This window comes from Calonectris borealis, chromosome 8, assembly GCF_964195595.1.
Source record: "Calonectris borealis chromosome 8, bCalBor7.hap1.2, whole genome shotgun sequence".
Taxonomy (NCBI): domain Eukaryota; kingdom Metazoa; phylum Chordata; class Aves; order Procellariiformes; family Procellariidae; genus Calonectris; species Calonectris borealis.
Genome location: NC_134319.1, coordinates 29,238,525 through 29,257,411, shown reverse-complemented (window position 1 = coordinate 29,257,411; position 18,887 = coordinate 29,238,525). Strand labels below are relative to the sequence as shown.

The window sequence follows — 18,887 nt, the reverse complement described above, 5'->3', positions numbered from 1 at the left end:
GGGAAAAAAGGTGCTGGAGAAATGAGGTCATCGTCTTTCCTTCCCCATTGAACTATGTGTATCGTTGATATAGTGAATGCTGCTATACTGTCTGACTACAGCTGTTTAGGAGATGATAGCTGAGTGTACTCAGCCTGTACTATGCTCAATATTTGCACTGAGAGGAATCCATTTATCTTCCTCACTGCATCTTTTATCTCACCTCACTTCTTTTAGTGATAAAAATTCATCTAGCAATATGGTAGGTATCAGAAAAAGTGAGGAAAGTTATTTTTATCAGTCAGTGAAAACTAGAATCTTAGGCTGTTGCATGAAAATGTCACCCTTGTTCAGTCAGAACAGTAAACAATAGTAGGAATTCTTGGGAAAGATTAAACGAAGAAGCATCTCTATACTGCTCAGAAAGTCCACGATACATTTGCAACGGCAAAGTTCTGTTTCTGCCCATCTTGAGGTATGTAACAATGGTGGTGGTGAGAATAAGGGATAGGGAGCAGTTTCTTTGGTGTTCACTCTGGGATACCGTAGGAGACAGATTAGTATAGTGTCCCAGGTGTTTGCTTCCAGGCCTACGTGCTGGGAAGGCAAAACAACTGGAGAAACTGTGCCTTCATTAGGAAGTGGTTAAGTTCTTTTGCTTTTTCCACTTTCCTGAACTTTCTTATTACATAGACAAAATGGCAGAGGGGATAGTGGTGTGAAAGACACTGATTATTTGTTCTTGCAGCAATTAAAAAACCCAACAAACTTACAGTTTCTCATACTGTTTTGCTATGTTCCTATGCAGTGGGTTTTCTATTATGATTATACTTTACCTTACATGTGCTGCCCAGCAGTGTACCAGGGAGTGGGATTTGGGGGAAACTTCCAATTAGAGGCTCTGCACTTAGGAGACAGTATGAGTATAAGCCGAACAGGTAGAAATTGCAGTACAGAGATATCACATCAATTAAGTCTGAACTGAGCTGAAGACCTCATCTCAAGTTTCCAGCTTGTACAAGCAAATAATACTATTAAACATTTATAAAAAGCCTGGGAGAGGTACCTATATATAACCACGAGTAGTTGAAATAATGGTGTATTACATTTATATTTTACTTGATGTGTGCAAAGTCTTTGGCAAAGTACATCCCTCAACACTTTTTTCCATCTGTTTCTTCATTGTGTTTTGTCTGTGTAGATTCTTCCCTTAATCTAATACCACAAAATGGTTCTGGGGCTAACAGCATTTTTGTACATAAGATATTGAAAATGTGCTAAGTAAGGATATGAAAAGTGTGTATCCCGAGTTGTTTCACTTTCACTGGCCCTCCTTCTGAGAGGATGATTAAACTATATTCCAAGGCTGTATGTTATTATCTTTAAAAAATATTGATAAGTTGCTCATTCTTGTAGAATCTTTGGCTGAATGAACATGAAAACGTCCATTTAAACTGTCTATTTCTGTGAGTTACACAACATAGTAATGAAGTTCTTTGTCATCAGCCAATTGCCTGCTTTGATGAAAAACAGTTAGTTGGGAACTGTTTACATCCTTCTGTATTTCCTTGGAGATTTTCTTGGAGGGAGAAAGCACTGTCATAATCCTGAAGCAGAATTCATCTCTTTCTTGCCATTGAGGAAGCTAAATTTTGAGTTGACTTCAAGAGAAGACCCTTTCTCAGAACTGAACAATAAGGTATACTTATGCTTGGTATACCTAAGATGGAAAGGCTTAATATGGCACTTCCTTGTCTTGTGAGTAGCATATTGTGATTAAGATACATACAAATTGGCTTGTTTTGGAGCATGCACTTGGTTCCCTTATCCAGTAATTTTATTTGGCTTCAGCTATACCATGCTTTTGAAGGTTACCAGCGTAATTAGGAGTTCAATCATTTCAAGGGAAGGGTTGACCCTCCAAGAACAGAACTGCTAGAAGGAGTAATTCTACTGCAATTTCAACACAAAATTTGTGGTCTGATGTAGGCTCCTGAATGTCTGTCCAAAGTGGTCCCAAGAATTTTCCTGTCAAAGACACCCTTTCAGAGCTGTCCTGAAGAAAAAGAGGGAGATGCATTCCAAATTCACTATCTCGTGTCTCCTTTGAATGCATCCTTTTCTTGAGAGAGATTTCCTCTGTCAATTTTAAGAGCATATATTTCTGATTCAGAAGGGTTTGAAATGGCATCCACTGAGTAACTGCTGTTTGGTGGCTTCCCCCAGTCTTCAAGAGTTCATATGATGTTTGGGTATGCCTACATTTTCATTCAAAGTAAAGGTTGAGTTCTTAGGTAGTTGTGAATTCCAGGGTAATTATCTTTTTAAAGATCTTTAAATGCTTCTGCTGTTTTGCATATCATGAGGGGAAGTCCAGGAAACTTTAAAACATAACACTTTCCAGCTGTTGAGATGCAGCTGAGAAGAGCTCAGGACGTGGCAGTAGCAGATGACTGAATTAGTCATGTGCTTTCTGAAAGTTGAAGGCTTTAATTTATTTCTTGCATTTTTGTTTGTGCTTGAGGAGCATGTAACTTCAAGAGGAAGATCAAATATTATGAATTTGTACTGTTCTGTTTGTTATGTGGCAGTGCCATTAGAAAAGTGTAGGAGGAAGAGACAGAGAAAATCAGTTTTAAGGTATGCATAGTGTTGAGAAGATACCAGAGAAAGTGGAAGGGCCATTGTATCTGACTACATGAGGTAGGGACCTTAAAAGAGGGAGCTCTGGGTAAATCTTGATGTAGATAGAAGACATCTTTATTAAGGAAAGCAAACCTTCTTTGTACCTAGCCAAGAGCTGAGAGTGACATCTTAATGTACTAGCCTTCATAAAGTACTGTGTGCTAGCAAAATAGAAATAACATCAAAGAAATGTTTTTCTGCATACGTAGGACGTTTTATCCCCAAACACCTCCTCTTAAGCCTACATAACATGGAACTATGGCAGTTCTGGCAAGCAAGTGACAGAGACCGTAGGTGCCACACATCAGTGCTGAGATGTGTTGCTGGAGCACAAGCAGCTGGAAACACTTCTCCCAAATGCACCATGGACTAATTACCTTTTCTGTCCCATCTCTCATGCCTCCCAGCAGCACTTGTGTTGTTCAGAGTTTTGAAAAAGAATAAGCAGTGTGAAAGTTCTCTAAATCCAGAAAATGCGATTTAGAGACTATCTTCCTCATCATCAACTAATAAAGGCTTAATATTTGAGGATGTTTGAGGCGTGCCCAAACACCAAGTCTACCAACCTGACTCTTGTGTTGAGGACCTTGAAATATCCTCTGCATTCCTGGATTTCTTCTGTTATTTCCTCTTCATAAATGTTCACGCCTTAGAAAATGACCACAAACATTTGCTCTCATACGTCACATATTATAAAACTCTTTCAAGCTCAGTGGGTAGAATGAAAGATGTTAAATCTAGGGAGAGGATATATAAAGGACAGATGTTTGCACCAACTCAAATGTACAGTGCTTAGTAATTTAATCCTTTGGTCCCTCTGGGATAGACAAGTTGGTAATATCTCCCTTTTATAGATGGGGAAAATATGATGAGGTAAATAAGAGGATATACTTAAGATGTGCATATATAAATAACTCAACGTCAAAAGATTGCATTTAGGCCAAACTACTAGAAAAAGTTACAAATGTTCAGGGTTTTTTTGTGGATGAGGACATTCGTAACTACATCAGACAACATTAAGAATTTATAGCGTAAATACGCTTCAGGCACAAATCAATTAATAACTGGCAAAGGACCTAGCAAAGCACTTTCTCTGTGAAGGGATTATTCCAGAATTGTGCATGACTACATTTCAGGCACCTTTCTTTTGTACCTTCTGGTATCAGTCACTGTCAGAACATAGGAACCTCATCATATCTGGTCTATTGATTGTCCACAGCCGCAAGTACTTAGTGCAAAACCAGCCTCCTCTTAGTCAGTACATTGTGGTACCTTCTAAAAACCTTCAATTTTCCTGGTATACTAGTTTGTAATAAAGGTGTATGCTGTACGTCATGCTCTGTGCTGATCCCCAGGCAGCTAGCTGTAGGAGAGGAGGATATTGCTAGGTCCAGATGAATTAGAGCAGTTGTTAGCTCAGAGCTCACACCGTGGTCATCAATCACAAGGAAAATCTGTGGTGTGAGGTTAACATTCATCACCAGTTTACTAAAATGTTGCTTAATGCCCTAAATTAACCATGTCTCCAAGGCAAATGACTTTACATCGTGTATAGTAGAATATTTCAGCTGCTGGTAATGTAATGCATTGTGCTTGCGTGAAGCTTTTTCCATTCATAGATTTCCAAAACTGTCATAACGTAATGACTCTAGATAGTCCCCTTGGGAGCTTTTGTCAAGAAAACTGCAGCTTTTCCCCCCCATAACCTAGAAATCTACTGGAAATTGAAAAAGAAAACCAAAACAAACCCGAAAAACACAGCAGTTCTCTACCAGTGGAAGTTCCCTGAATTTCCTGCATGGATCCCAAGGAAATACGATTCCTGTACAAAGTTCATCAAGCAGTATTTTAAGCTGTTTATCAGTATCTGATGTTGGACTTCCTTGTAATTCCTGGGGAGAGTATGACTCTGTGGCTGTTCGTCTGCTGGCCTAACTGCCCGTGGTAGTGTGTGCCTGGGGAGAGAAGATCTGTTTTTCAGTCCAGGCTGTGGGTGGAACAACTTTCAGTTCAGGAGCAGAAATGTACCTGAGAGAGTGGATTTTGTTGAAGGATGATTTTTTTTTTTTTTTGGGTAGCGTCTCTCTGGAAGATAGAGGAGGGTTTCTGATGCTGTTGGAGAACCATTGTCACAGCACTTTTTGAGGCTTATCGTGGATGCTTTGGTTTCTTAACATAAAAGGACTTGAGCAGGGGGTTTGGAAAATGTTCAACTTTGAATTTGTGGTTTGTATTCAGAGGGAAAACCTTTTTAGTTCCGTCACCGATTGCCAGTACAATGTGTGTTATTGATTCCCCCAAGTCTGTGGGATTGATAAGGATCGTCTCCACAAAATCTTCATTTGGGTTTTCTTGAAGACAATTTTCAGGTAGCTGTCCTTGTCCTAGATGAGATTTAACAGAAGCCATTTGGGAAACTTGCCTACATCAGCAGAAAGAAGTCGGCTTTTGGATGCAGCTCTGTGAAGGTGTATCCGTAGTCTGGATAAATTTTAGAAGTTCTGTTTTCTCAATCCTTGTTCTCTTGTCTGACAACTTCATTCTTTGATTTCTAAGATAGGTTGACTTTTATTTGCAGGAAAAGGTAAGAGGGGAATTCTTTAGGAGTCTAGAGAGCTTTGGTGAGGAACTGTCAGGCTGTCAAATGAAAAACTGTTGCTTAAGACTGTCCCTCTGATCAAAGCAAGCTTTATGCTTATGGGCAACTTTTACTTCACTGTTTCTACGTGTGTCCATCGTGTCCCTGTGAAAAGGATTTTTATGTTTGTCCAGTTCCTCAGTTACACTCTCTTCAATTTTATCACCTTTTCTGGTGCTTCCTGTGTCTATGAAGATACTGACTTTACCTTTACAATTATTTTCATAGACTGTGCCTTGAGGCTGCTGCATAGAAAATGTTAAGCTAATCTGTTTGTCTCTATCACCATGCTGCTGGTTTGCCTGGAAAACATGGTTGCGGCTTTATGCAGGCCGCTCTTACCGGCATGGATGTTGGCGTGGGCCCGGCTTTGAGCAGGAGGTTGGACTAGAGGCCTCCAGAGGTTCACCCTAAATTAATTTAGCTTATGTAATAAAGAGAAAACTTGAACCTCAGAATGTCTCTTTTACTTTTTAAATGGTGTGAAGGTTTGAGTTATAAAGGGAATTCTTGGCCAGTTAGTAAAGCTCATGCTAATTGCCTACCTCTGCCATGTTCTTGTGGGCTATCAGCAAGTTCACAACTGTAGCTGAAAAAAAAAAGGAACAGTGCTATTCTGGGGGAATTTACTCCGTACATCCCATTGAAAGGATCCTGTAATCCATTTACTCCAGAAATGTGGACAGAAGTTAATGGATGGTTTTACTGAAGTAGGGCTATGTAAAGAGACAAATGGTGTGTACTTCTAAACATGTGTCCCCATGCTCTGGAAGTCTGCTTCTTGTATGTGTTTTCCCTTAAACTCATCTCTGTTATGTTCCTTAATATCTCCTGGCAATGGTCTTTTTCATTAGGGGCTGGTGGTTTGGTCTAGTTAGCTTCTCCCCTTTCTACCCCCTTGTTCTTTGCTACCTGTCCCCTGAGATTCGCACATATGCCTGGGGTTTATTTCCTTTTTGTCTGAAAGGTGGAAAAATGCATAGTGTTTGTGTACCTAGAGCTGCTTACCTTTAGAAGGTGTGAATGTACAGGTTGCCCATGGCTGATGTTTAGTCAGAAGTGATGACATACCATAATTAAAAAATCTATTGGGTAATTCTGCATCGGTTCTGAGTTGAGCTCTTGGCCTTTTTAACTTCTAAAAAAGGTCTCCCATGTCACTCAGTCTTCAAAAATGAGGACTATCAACAAAAAAATCTTCGTTCAAACTCTTTGAATTGGTTCAGCTGTTGAGGAAATATGACGGAGAGGGTGCATTACTATACCTGTTATCATTCAATTGGTGAATATTATCATGGAGAATGGACACAGACTGGTATGTCAGATCTTCCTCTGCATGAAAAAAAAAAGGGTTGTGGGAGGAACAATGCATGAATTTTTGTTGAAGTGAATGGGAATGAAATGTTTGTCCTTACAAATAGTAGATTGTCATCTCTTTGACTTTTTTGAAAAGCTGTGTACGTAGTCATTTGATGCCCGCAATTGTTTTCAGTGGGTATTTTCCTGTTGGAAAAGGATTTTGTGGTAGCTGCTCAGTGAAAGGAAAACTCCATTATTTGTTAATAAGCGCTAAAGTTTTTACAGGTGTGTTACTTGACTCGCAGGTAAAATAGTCCTTATTTTCTTTCTATTCTAACGTTTTTCTTTTTTCTTTTCTTTTTAAAGAAACGATTGAAAGCAGCAGAAGCAGAAAGCAAGCTAAAACAAGTGTATATACCCAACTAGTAAGTATCTTTTTGTATTCTTTTGTTTTCTATTTCATTGTAGAGGGTCTGGTGTAGCAGTTTCTATGGCCTGCCAGTATTATGTATTTGCTTTAATTACATAATGAGAGACATAGTTGAACAAACATGTCAGAGAACTATTAAATTACGTTACCAATATAACGAACCTTCTGCTGATGCTTGAATAGGCTTAAATTCCTTTGTATTTTAGCTGAGTTAATGCTAACCACCCTGTTGCTAATGAACAGCTAGGAGCCCTGTGGAAGAAAATACGATAGCTCTGGTATTTCAAAGCTGTCTAGAACAAAGCAGCAGTCCTCCCAGTATGCTTATGCTGCTGGTTATGAGTGTGTAAAAGACAAAGCTGTTCCCACACGCTGACCTTCTACTTCTGGAACACAGGGTATTTCCTCCATGGGCAGCTGAGGACTTTCCCTTTGGGGCTTTCCTGGTTAGGATGCTGTGCTGTCATGTTGCTCATTTCCTTCATCCTGTATAATGTTCCCATCCAGAAGCAACTGTTACTTATCTTCTAATTTTTATTTTTATATGGACTGGGAGTTGGGGACTTGGTAGGAGGTCAGCAGGGTCATGAACAAAAGGGTAGCTAATTAACTACTCAATAATATATCTGTTTTTATTAATTTTTGTCATCAGTGGATCACCAATGTGTGGTTGTTTCCTAATGTAGTTTATATATATAAAAATTTATATATAGAACTATATTAAAATTAACATATAATGATATATAATATGTGTGTATATATATAAATATAAATTCTTAGTAAAACGTGTTCCTTCTCTTGCATTTCCTCTGCATAACCCAGTCAACAGTTGTTATAGTCTGAAACTCTAAATCTCCCGTCCTTTCTCTTTTCAACTTTCACTTCCAAGTATGTTCCCATGTGTATTATCTCAAATAACTCCTTTACTCTTTTATGCTATCTCCTTTCAAATATTTATGAACTTCTATCGTGTTCTGTTACTTACGGCAAAACTAAGTTTTACATATTTAGCTTGCAAGACAGTCCCTTATTTCTTGTGAAAATAGAGGATCCCTGATTTCTTTTTTTTGCTTTGAAATATGGCGGTATCTCTCAGGTGAATTTAATACAAATGAGGTCTAATGTTGCTTTTTGTGGATGGTATTACTCTGCAGGGGGACACTGGACATCAAACTAAACATGAATTCACAATGTGATAAGCTTGTAAAGCAAAAGCCAATGTAATTTAGACTGCGGATGGGAAAGGATATTGCAGACGAGAGAGCCTTGCTGTTGCTCTTGGATTATAATGTATGTAGGTGGGGCTTTGTATTTGAAAGGTTATGGTGCTCATTTGATAATGGCTGTCGGGAGTGGTATCTTATCTCTGAACACTGTATCTCAGCAAGATAATTCTTGTTGCTATCTAGAGAATATAATCAAATCAGCAACTTAACCTCTCTACTTCAGGAAAAGACTTCTGTCTACCAGTGTGGTTGTTATTTTTGTCTCTGGCTTTGATGTCCAGTCACAGTTGATTTTGTGAGCGTTATGCCTTAACTTACATGTTGTTTAATTGATAAAATGGGTGTCAAATTTTCCTCCTCCTTCAATATCCTTTCATGTGTATCAGGAAAAGTAGCAATTGCCTGCATGACTTATTTAATCCCACATGAATGCGTCTGCTGTTTTTTTTTTTTTTTATTAATACCTCCAAATGCGGCAACAATCAAGTATTTCTAAGATTTTTTGATTATTTCTTCTCAAGTTTCAGTACAAGGTCTGGCACATAGGGTATGTATTGCATCTACATTATCTTGTGACCTAGAAGAAAATTACATTCTTGGCTTGTAATAGCAATACATGGTGTAGGGATCTAAATATCAATGTTATTGATTTGTCCTTATCGTGTTACTGAGCCCATTCCTGTTTTGAGGCTTGAACCATAATGATCCACTTGTCACCTCGAAAATAAATTACTTGATGTAGGCTGTCACAAGACCTATGCAGAAGCATATCAGCTGATTGAGTGAAACCTATTCTAACAACAACTGGTGTAAAATTGTTTGCAAAGAGAGACCCCAGAGGATATCAGATTCAAACAATTTTTTTTGTTTGTTTGTTTGTTTGTTTCTGGCTATCTTCCACGGATAGGACTCTCATTTGTTCCTGTGATGTTAATAGGAAAATCTAGGGAGGGGAGGAAAATAATAAGAAAAACAATAGAAGCTGTCTTCAAAGGTTATTTCTCATGTCACATACATATTATACAGTGAGAAATAACAGCTCTATGTGAAGCTTTAGGGTTGATATTTTTAACATGAGACTGTGCCCCAGATTTATAATGTGGGTAACTAAAGCATGGAGGGTCATACAGGTAATTGATGTGAGGTTATCAAGTCCTAAACCAACGTCCTACATTTTGGAAAAACATTTCTGTCCTAGATATTGGACAAACATTTCTGTGCTCCTTCCAGGAACAGCCCTGGTTTTGGGACCGACATCTGTAGTTGATGTGACTGAACCCAATGTTTGTGTGCATGGCTTTGTAATGCATCCCTTAGGTTGAAAAGCACTAATGTGCTGTCCTGGTGAAAGGAAAAAGTATAAAAGCAGTTGAATTCTGCATTCAGGAAATACTGAAAAAAATCTTTTAGTTGTTTTCTGTAGCAATTTCTCTGTCAGTGGGAGTGGTGTTAAATAAAGGAGTAGCAGAAGCCTGAATGCACAAAGAGATTCCATGTTCTTACACGCTTCATCCTGTATCCACCAGCGTGAATGCGGCGCTTGGAGAGCTTTCTTCTTGCAGATGTAGTCTCAGTCTCTTTCTCCTTCTAGTGTGTACTCAAACATATTCTTCAGGCTGTGGTGGAAGTCGTATTCTGGTTTTACTAATCTTACGGGCTTAGTATGTACTAATTACTTGCTTCTTTTTGATGACGGTCTGGTTCTGTAGCTGGTGCTTTTTGGGATTAGGACATCTGCAAATCATGAAGGCCAAGACATACAATTTTGTGTGGTTTTTGTCTCTTTTGCTTTGATTGAAGTGATATCACAAGGGGTAAGAACAGAAAGGAAAGAATGAAGTGCACCATACAATGCCCAGTCTCTAAAATGTATTGATGTAAAATGTAAATTTTAAATTTACATCTGTAAATGTAAATTAATACATTCTAATTACAGTACTTTATCTGAGAATCTCAAAGCACTTTGATAAGCTGCAAAGGCTGCCTTGCAAATACTTGTAAAGTAGGGAAATACTATTCTCCCTGCCCTGCCTCTTCTTTTAAGCGAATAGGGAAACTGGAGGAATAGGTCAAAGCTTTGGATGACTACAAGGGGCAACTGCTTAACAAGCTGAAGATAATTTCTTTGTCTGTTGGTTGGTTGTCCTCTGCCTGAGGAGCAAGACCTTTTTCCTTCCCTGTTTAATTGTGCAGAGGTCCGCTGTAGCATGGAAAACGCAAAGGTGTAATGCTGTCCTTTCTTTTGTAGCTGTGCTAGTTGAAATGGCAATCTTCAACATTTTATCGGAGAAAGCTTCTTATTTTCAAAAAGCATTGTTTAGCAGTCATTAGACCTGTTCTTAGAAGTGGGTATTTACGGTAGCCTGTGATGAGAGCTCACCTCTCTGTTGTCTGGATAAGGAATCCAGACACTTGTGTTATACACCTAGAGGTAAATGGCATAAATGTTCCTTACAGAGATTTAAAAATTGTTCTTATTTCTGAGGCTTAATTTCTTAATTGTTCTGTTGCATTTAGCACCACTATGGTTTCCTGAATAACAGGAAACATTCATTGATTGTGTTAAGTTTATAGTTATTTTTAATAACTCAAATTTTATCACTGTGCTGTGGGTGAAATGCTAGCCAGTCATATAGTGAAGGGATTTCAGTGTTCTGCGTGGCTCAGGGTTATCTTCAGGTTGGGTTTTTTGGGCAGGGGCTTCAGTCCATGATGGCTGGCTTCCAGTACCTTCTTTCTGCATGTGCTTTATCACCTCAATCTCTTTAGTTGAGACTGATCTCCCACAGAATACAGCCCAGAAGTCTGCACCTTGTGATCCCTGTTCTAGCATAACTGACTGCTCCAGCGCAATTGAAACCCATTTAAAAGACTTCCATTCTTGATGTAAGAACTGGAAATGATAGTTTACTGCACCATCAGTATTCTCAGTACCTTATTTGCATCTTTCACTTCAGCTTCATTAATTGCCTAATGATTCATCCAGTTATTCACCTAATTCTCTTGTTAAAAGCTGTAGCAGGCTTTGGTGATACCAAACAAGTTTAATTAACACATCATCAACAGTTAAGAGCTTTTTGCTTCTCATATGATGAAGACATTAGCTGCCTAAATTTTGTTACTGCCACTGTGAAACTTGACCTCAGCTTTGGAGCAGGACGCTTCCTGGTGCTTGCTGCAGCCACATTAATTGTACTGTTCCAAAATCCTGAAGTGAAGTTACTGTCACAACTACAGCGTGACAATTTTGTGATCAGCTTGATTTGGTGATCAGCTTTCACCCCTGCATCCCTTTCACTTGCATTTGAAATACAGTTTTGGGAAGGGTTGTAGAGAGGATGACGGAGTCAGGCCATCACCCTCCTTTCTGCACGTGATCTTAGCATTTTGGATGTACATGCAACGCATGCAGTCTTGTTCTCAACTTATTGTTTACAACCAGACACATCAGGGCTGCCCGGCATGCTGCTCAGAAAACTCAAAACCTTTTTGTGTGCTTTACTGATAGATTTAAGACTCCTTTACTGCATTTTTCAGAGGATAAATAAATGTATAGAAGGGAAATAACATGTCTTATGTGGAGCCATAAGACCTGGAGTGGAACCTTCGTTTTCTTTACTTCAGTTCTTTTGCTCTGTCTATTGAGCAACACTGCTTGTAACTGTGCATCTGTGAGGAGTGTTTTACAGCATCTTGGTAATGTTTGCACATGGAGTCTGCTAGCAAATCATTGGCAAAAGTTCTTTTGCAGCAGGTTACTGTAGTGACATCCCAGAGCAAAATGCTGGGTAGCGTGAATGTACCCTCTTTCAACTTTCCTTTGTTAAATGGGTCTGCAGATCTCCTGCCATCTGTGGTATCAGAAATTCGTGCCATTCTAATAAGCACCCCGAAACACTTTAATCCTTGTAAGAGCCGGGCAAATTAATAAGCAAAAGGAGAAGAAAACCTAATCAGGCTTCTTAATCTGAATGTCTTTATTTTTTTTCTCTTCTCTGCTTCTTTTGGGCTCTATATGGGCTGCTCAGTGTACTGAAGGAACAAACTACTTAGAGTATTTCTGTGCTGCTTAGCCTCCTAAGCTTTCTCTTCTGCAGAAAGGCCCTGAACTTTACAGCGAGGAGCACCATCAGAATGCTATCTGAAGTTTTTCTTGGATTGGGCAAATACTCTCTTACCTCCTTATGTGACGTGGGGGGGGTCCTTGTAGGCCATTCACAGCAGAATCCATTTTGTCGCTGTAGAAATAGGGCTTTACCGAGCTCTGTCTCTCGATGCCTGATCAGACATTTTCAAATGAGGAGAAGGATGACCTTCTGGCTTCCAGGGCAGTGTGAGCTTTCCAGTAGCATTTGGGTTTGTTCTGGAGCTGCAAGGGCCAGTTGTCTTCAGAATTGAGTCACTTGGAACTCCTTTGCTTTCAGGGGTCATTGCTGAGAACGTGAAACCTAATATTGATGACCCACTAGAAAGAAATTAATTTGGCCATATTCCCACAATGCTGTTTTTGCAGCGCCACCCAGGGTGAAAAGTCACTGAAATCACTGAGACTCCTGTGTCAATGTGCAACTGATGTGTAAGAAAATGTGTTTTCAGAAAGCCATTTTAAGATATTTCTGCTTGAATAAGTAGATTCCAAATCATGCGTTTATTAGTTGGAAATAAAAGGAATATGCCCACTGCCTTCAGTATTCAGGTAAGAGAACATGAGGGAAATGTAATCGGCACTACAATTTGGGCTCATGTTCAGAAGTTGACCCCAAAGGCTGCCTGCTTTTTGTTGCTTCTATAAGCTGAGTTCCTAACAGCACCTAGGAGTCCTTGCGTGTTTTATAAGCTCCTTGTGTATTCTTCTCTGAAACTTTCTTGTGTGTCTTCTCCCATCTTCCACCGTTCTCCAGAAGTCCTGTCCCTGCAATACCGATTCTCTGTCCTTCTTGTTCCCTCCCATGCCAAGGATTTTTTTGAATGTGTCCTTTTCCCACTCTGACACCTCTTCCTCTGCAGAGATTTTGTACTATTCCATACTGCTCTCTACGCCAAGGTTTTGTTTGCCCTTCCATTCTCAGCTCCTGCCAGTAGCTTTTTTTTTTCCCTGAGTCAACATTTTTAAGAGAGTATAGGGATGAGCTGAGGTGATTCAGACGTTGTTATATTAGAATGTATTAGTGACAGCCATCAATGCATTTCTTGCTCTGCGGATGTTAAGCTTTCAGACTTTTTCCATTAAGTGGAAACCTAAATGCTTTTTAGCAGAAGCGCAGACCATAGTTTAAGACTTGCCAGAAGGCTCATATTCATGAATATCTGTGCAGACGCTATGTCCAAAGATTTTGTTCCATGAGTTGGGTGTGCTTGTGCGAATTGTGGCTACGTGATGCAAACCTTTGCAGTGAGACAGCGTGGAAATCTTTGTGCCTGCAGTCTAGGGTTATCTTTCCGTGAATAAGGCAGGAGTTGACCTTTCTCCATGTACCTCTTCTGCTCCTTCCCCCAGGCTTCTTTTTGGAGATTTAAGTAAAATACCGCTCATGTTGAGGACTGAGAGAGATCTGTAGATAAGATCTTTTTGTCACCTAGATTAGAATGTCTGGGATAGTGAAGAAGATACCTACCTGGCCTCACTGGTTTATTGTTTTTAAATGTTTTGGACTCTTGACTATGGCATCTGACTATTATTACAGTTATTTTTATTATCCGCACTATTTAAATATTATTGGAATCAGTGTGTTCATGGAGGTCAGATTGCTGGTAAGTACAGCTTGTTCTGGAAGCCACATGATGAACGAAATTTAAATCTTCAAACATTTTGGGCCGTATTTTTTTAAGTCACATCGGAAATTGCGTGCCTTAATTAATGTTTGTCCTCCTTTTTGCTTTGTGTTTTAAGTAACAAGCCAAACCCCAACCAGATCAATGTAAATAATGTCAAACCAGGAGTGGTAAATGGTACTGGAGTACAGGCACAGAACACGGGAGCAGGACGGGCCTGTGAAAGCTGTTATAGTAAGTGACATGCTAGTATGGCAGTTGTGCTTAGAGAGCGTGAATGCTGTGTTGCAAACAGTAAAGTAAAAGCTGTGTTGTGGTGGGGGGTGGGAGAGAAGGCTTTGGAAGGGTGGGGAGACAGAATTTGACATAGCAGCATTTAAGCAAAGGGGTTTTTTGGGTTACTGGTGTTATATTTGTAAATAAAATTATGAAGTCCTAGAGGGGGAGGTAGTAAATGTCCTACATAATTGCAGGTAGCTGTAGAGCAAAGACTTAAATCACCAAGGTGTGAACTTGACAATTTTTTTGTAATTTTTTAGTAGATTTCAAAATATGTGATATCATTGTATTTGGTCTGCTGCCTGATATTAATATACTGAGTTCTAATGATTGTGCTCCTTTATGGGGAGCCTTTAGAGATGCTGGAATGTAGGACTATACAAGAAGTCAAGTCACAGATTTCTTACGTTTTTTAGTAAAATTAACGTATGGGGAGTTCCTGAAGACAATCTTCCCTCTCTCTCTCTCCCATGTTCTGCAGAAATTGTTGTCTACCAATCTTGCTAAATGAGAGCTTTCAGTTTCATTGGCAGGAAATTCTCCCATCCTGCTAGTTGTTTTTTTCTGTTCATGTTTTAAAAGGGATTTATATGTATAATTATTTCTGCTGAAATCACAAGTACATTTAACAGTGGTGATGACAGTGAAGCCATCATCAGGTTTTTAAGGTCTGTTTGAGCTTTGCACTGTCTTTGTGTGGGTTTTCTTTTGTAATGGTTCTGAAAAGAATAAGCTCTGAAAAGTGATCCTGTTTAAGGGTATATATAATTTCCACCTTTGTTATCTCTAGCCACACAGTCTTACCAGTGGTATTCTTGGGGTCCCCCTAACATGCAGTGTCGCCTCTGTGCATCCTGTTGGACGTACTGGAAGAAATACGGTGGCTTGAAAATGCCAACACGGTTAGATGGGGAGAGACCAGGACCAAACCGCAATAATTTGGTAGGTATCTGCAAAGCAGTCTGCTCGGTGCTGTTGCCTGGAAAGCTAGGTGCCATGGTATCTAACTAATTGTTCACTGTTCTTAAATATTTAACAACAAAAAGAATGCCTTTAGCCTCCATTGTTGTCCTTGGGTTTGGTATTTCATGTCTTGCAAAAGTTGGCATGTTAACTTCAGCTATAAGTAATTTGTTGCCAAGTATTGCCCTGAGAAAAAAAAACATGATTTGTTTAGCAAACTAGCCATCAGATGCATGGGATAACTTAATGAAGATGGAAAAAACTGAAATGCCAGCCAGTGTTTCTGGTATTCGGTTTCCATGATTTTTGCTGTAGGGGAAAGAGGACTTTTTTTTCCATAAAGGAATTATTTACTGAAACTGTTCCCTTTCCCAAGGCACATTCAAAATTAGATACCCCAAATAGCTAGTGGCTTTTTAGAGATCCCTTATCTTGGTTTTCTACTTCATCCTATTTAATCCTCCTTCCTTTTGGATAGGTTTTGAGTAAGCATTGTATGAGCTGCTTCTGTTGAATTTTTCCCCTTTTACTTAAAAACCAAAATTCTCAGAATTTTTCTGAATTTGGTGGAAGTTCAGTCTGGAAGCATCGTATGTTGAGCCGATTGGAAAAAGTAGCTGCATAACATGGACAGAAGGATAGTGCACACTGAATGTTCGTCTTAGATTAATTCCTTTCCTCTCTCCTAGTCTTTGCTATTGTTCCCTTTCTATTCTATTTCTTTCGTTTAACCTCTGTCCTTTTCAGGCTTCTGTTTACCCTCTGAAGCTACCTAATTGCTGAGAAAACTGCCAGGTTTTATCAGCCTTATGCCTCTTGTTAATTAAAAAGTATGTAAATAGTCAGAGAGGGGAAAATCTTGTTCTCCCCAAACTGAAATTTCCTCCTATTTTCCAACTGTGGGCAGGTTTGAGATAACAAGATACTACTACTTTCATTATTTTATTGGTTGATGTAATTGCTTTTCATGAAGAAATACTGCTTTTGCTCTCTGTAGTAGAGAAACGTCTTTCAGTATTATTCTTTATTACATGCAGTGAATACTTGACAACTCTGTAAAAAATGCATTCATTGAGTTCCGAGTAAGAATGAAAACAAATTCTTGCAACTTTTGAGACAAAAACATTGTTGCATGCTCTAAGTTTGCTTTGGGAAGTGAGTTTATGATGTATATTTTAGCCATACAGTTACTTTCTGATTTTCGTCTCCCTCTTACAAATGCTTTTTTATAAGGTGTTTGCATTGTATATCCAGAGCAACTTTAAGCACCCAAAGTTTGAGAGTCTTTCTGTTGGCTCTGTAAGCACTAAATCATGTGATAGCATCAGGTAAATTCTTTAGGTCTGGCTTTTTGATCCCTGCTTTAAAACTTGGGATAGCACAGAAATAAGTACTTCCCTGTGAAGAGAAAATGTTTATCTTTGTTTTATCCTTTAAGCTATTTTGGAAGAAAATTCCAAATGTTGATGGGTAAGGTGTGGGAAAAGGGGAATAGCTGGGCTGAAAATATTTTCATCTGTAATACTGTTTCTGTTCTTATGTCTGTGAATCAGTAGTTGAAAGTGATTTTATATGATATTCTTTCTCTTGTTTAAAACCATACTTTCTAACAATTATTTTTGAGAAACCATATTTCTTTTCCTTTCTTTCTAGAGTCCTCATGGTGTGCCAGTACGAAACAGTGGGAGTCCCAAGTTTGCTATGAAGACACGACAAGCTTTCTATCTCCATACAACAAAACTGACAAGAATTGCCAGACGTTTATGTCGAGATATCTTGCGCCCTTGGCATGCTGCGAGACATCCCTATCTGCCTATTAACAGCGCAGCAATCAAAGCAGAATGTGAGTGAGTGATGAAGCTGGGCACCTACTTGCAAAGGAGCCCTTTGAGATTCCTTTCTTGTAAAGTTTGAGTTGCAACTTCTTGAGACGCTCTCTTGCTCGTAGCTAGTGGTTTCACAAAATCTGGCTATACTTGCAGAGTGTTCTAACTGATCGCAGGCTAGACAAATAACTTAAATTCATGAGTTGTTGTTTGTTTTAAAATGTTCATGTTTGCTATTACATTTAGCATTCTTCTGCATTTGTGTCCTGTTGCCAAGACATGCTTTTGCAACCTATAAAATTCCTTTTGATTGGAAAGCTCTTTTGGGACACTTGAGTTATTCATTTAGTTTTACTATAATATCTAGATGTCTTTACCCTCTAATTATTCTTCTTTGTTTTACAGGCACAGCACGTTTACCTGAGGCATCAGAAAACCCATTGCTATTAAAGCAAGTGGTTCGAAAGCCTTTAGAAGCAGTACTCCGGTATTTAGGTATTAATTAAAAAAAAAAAAAAAAAAAAAAAAAACAAAACACCACACCAAAAAAACACACCACCAAACACAAAAACCCTCAACCAAACAAAAAAACCCTACTAGCTAATTCTGCTAACCATTTCTTTTTCCATTTAGTTCTGCATTTAGATGCTGGTTCTGGATTAAAAAACAAAACATGAAAACCCTCCCATGAACTTGTTCTTTTTCCTTTTCCTATTTAATTTGGCAGATCTAGTGGCTCAGCAGTCCACTGTGGGCTCACTGAGCTGTATCAGAAACTTTTTCAAGTGAAGCGAGGGATGTGTTTGCTGTGGCCTCTGATGTATGTGGGGACAAGTTATCATCTGCTGATGGAGGCACAAACATAATGTTTTGGAACAATTGGTCAGTCCCGTTGTTCCAATTTTTGAGCTGTCTGGAGGCAGTTCCTACAGTTGCGTCCTCCAAGAAGCCTCTCGGGTTTAGGACAGCACTGTGTCCCACAGATTGTGAATCCATTGCTGGCTGTTGTGTGCTGGAGCTAGACAAGGAGACTGTATTTCCATTCTTTACTTTCTTCTTTTTTTTTTCGGGGTTTTTTTTTACGGTTTTCTTAAGGACTTGGGCCTCATCAGCTGATCTGTGGGGCTACTGAGTAGCTCTGTCCAAGACCTTGGTGTAAGTTTTAGGTGCTGGAAGAGGCCAGCTACGTGACATGCCAGCTCTGACTCCAAATGAATGCAAAATCATTTTCCCTAGTGCTGCCAGTTGCTAGAGATACCCTGAAGACATGTCTCAGGTTGTTACAGCAGTCTAATGTGGGTCTAACCACAGAAAGCTAGCTTGGACAGTGGTACTTTGAAGGCTTCCACGTTAACAAGGAAATTGATTGCCTTTTTACTCTGGTAAGAAACACTGGAGTTGATTTTGTGTTTCTTTGTTTTTGTTAATTAAATATTGTAAGGCTCAGGGTTTATTAAATATTTACTGCTTCTCTGTTGAGTGTTGCACTTCTGCTGTATATTGATGAGATACACAGATTGAGAAACCTTTGGAGAGAAGGGAGAGAAAGGGAGAAGTTTTGCTGTTGGATAAAATCCTGCTTTTAATAGTTGTACAGAATGTAGCAGTAGATTTTGAGATTTCATTAGTGCTGTGTCAGGGTCTCCATTTGACTGTTGAGCTGGGAGAAGGGAGTGAAAGAAATGGAGAGAGGCTGATGGACTGGCGAGAATGTATTTTTGGAGGTGTCGTGCTCAATATGCTTTAAGTTGTATGTAACTTGGCCGTTGGGGCTGTGAGAGAAAAACTTG

The 18,887-nt window shown here is 39.2% G+C and overlaps 1 protein-coding gene across 5 annotated transcripts in view; it reads left to right on the top strand.

Moving 5' to 3' along the window:
* MTA1 (metastasis associated 1) overlaps nucleotides 1-18,887 on the top strand; it is an 87,206-nt gene that overhangs the window by 45,797 nt on the left and 22,522 nt on the right. For 3 of the 5 annotated variants that reach the window (XM_075156620.1, XM_075156622.1, XM_075156619.1), the window contains 5 exons: nucleotides 6,968-7,026; nucleotides 14,148-14,263; nucleotides 15,099-15,250; nucleotides 16,925-17,114; nucleotides 17,503-17,592. In XM_075156620.1, coding sequence (XP_075012721.1) covers nucleotides 6,968-7,026; nucleotides 14,148-14,263; nucleotides 15,099-15,250; nucleotides 16,925-17,114; nucleotides 17,503-17,592 — 607 coding nt within the window. Of the gene's footprint in view, nucleotides 1-6,967; nucleotides 7,027-14,147; nucleotides 14,264-15,098; nucleotides 15,251-16,924; nucleotides 17,115-17,502; nucleotides 18,480-18,887 lie in introns of those variants that run through there. The other 2 variants (XR_012674553.1, XR_012674554.1) reach the window with 2 other exon arrangements.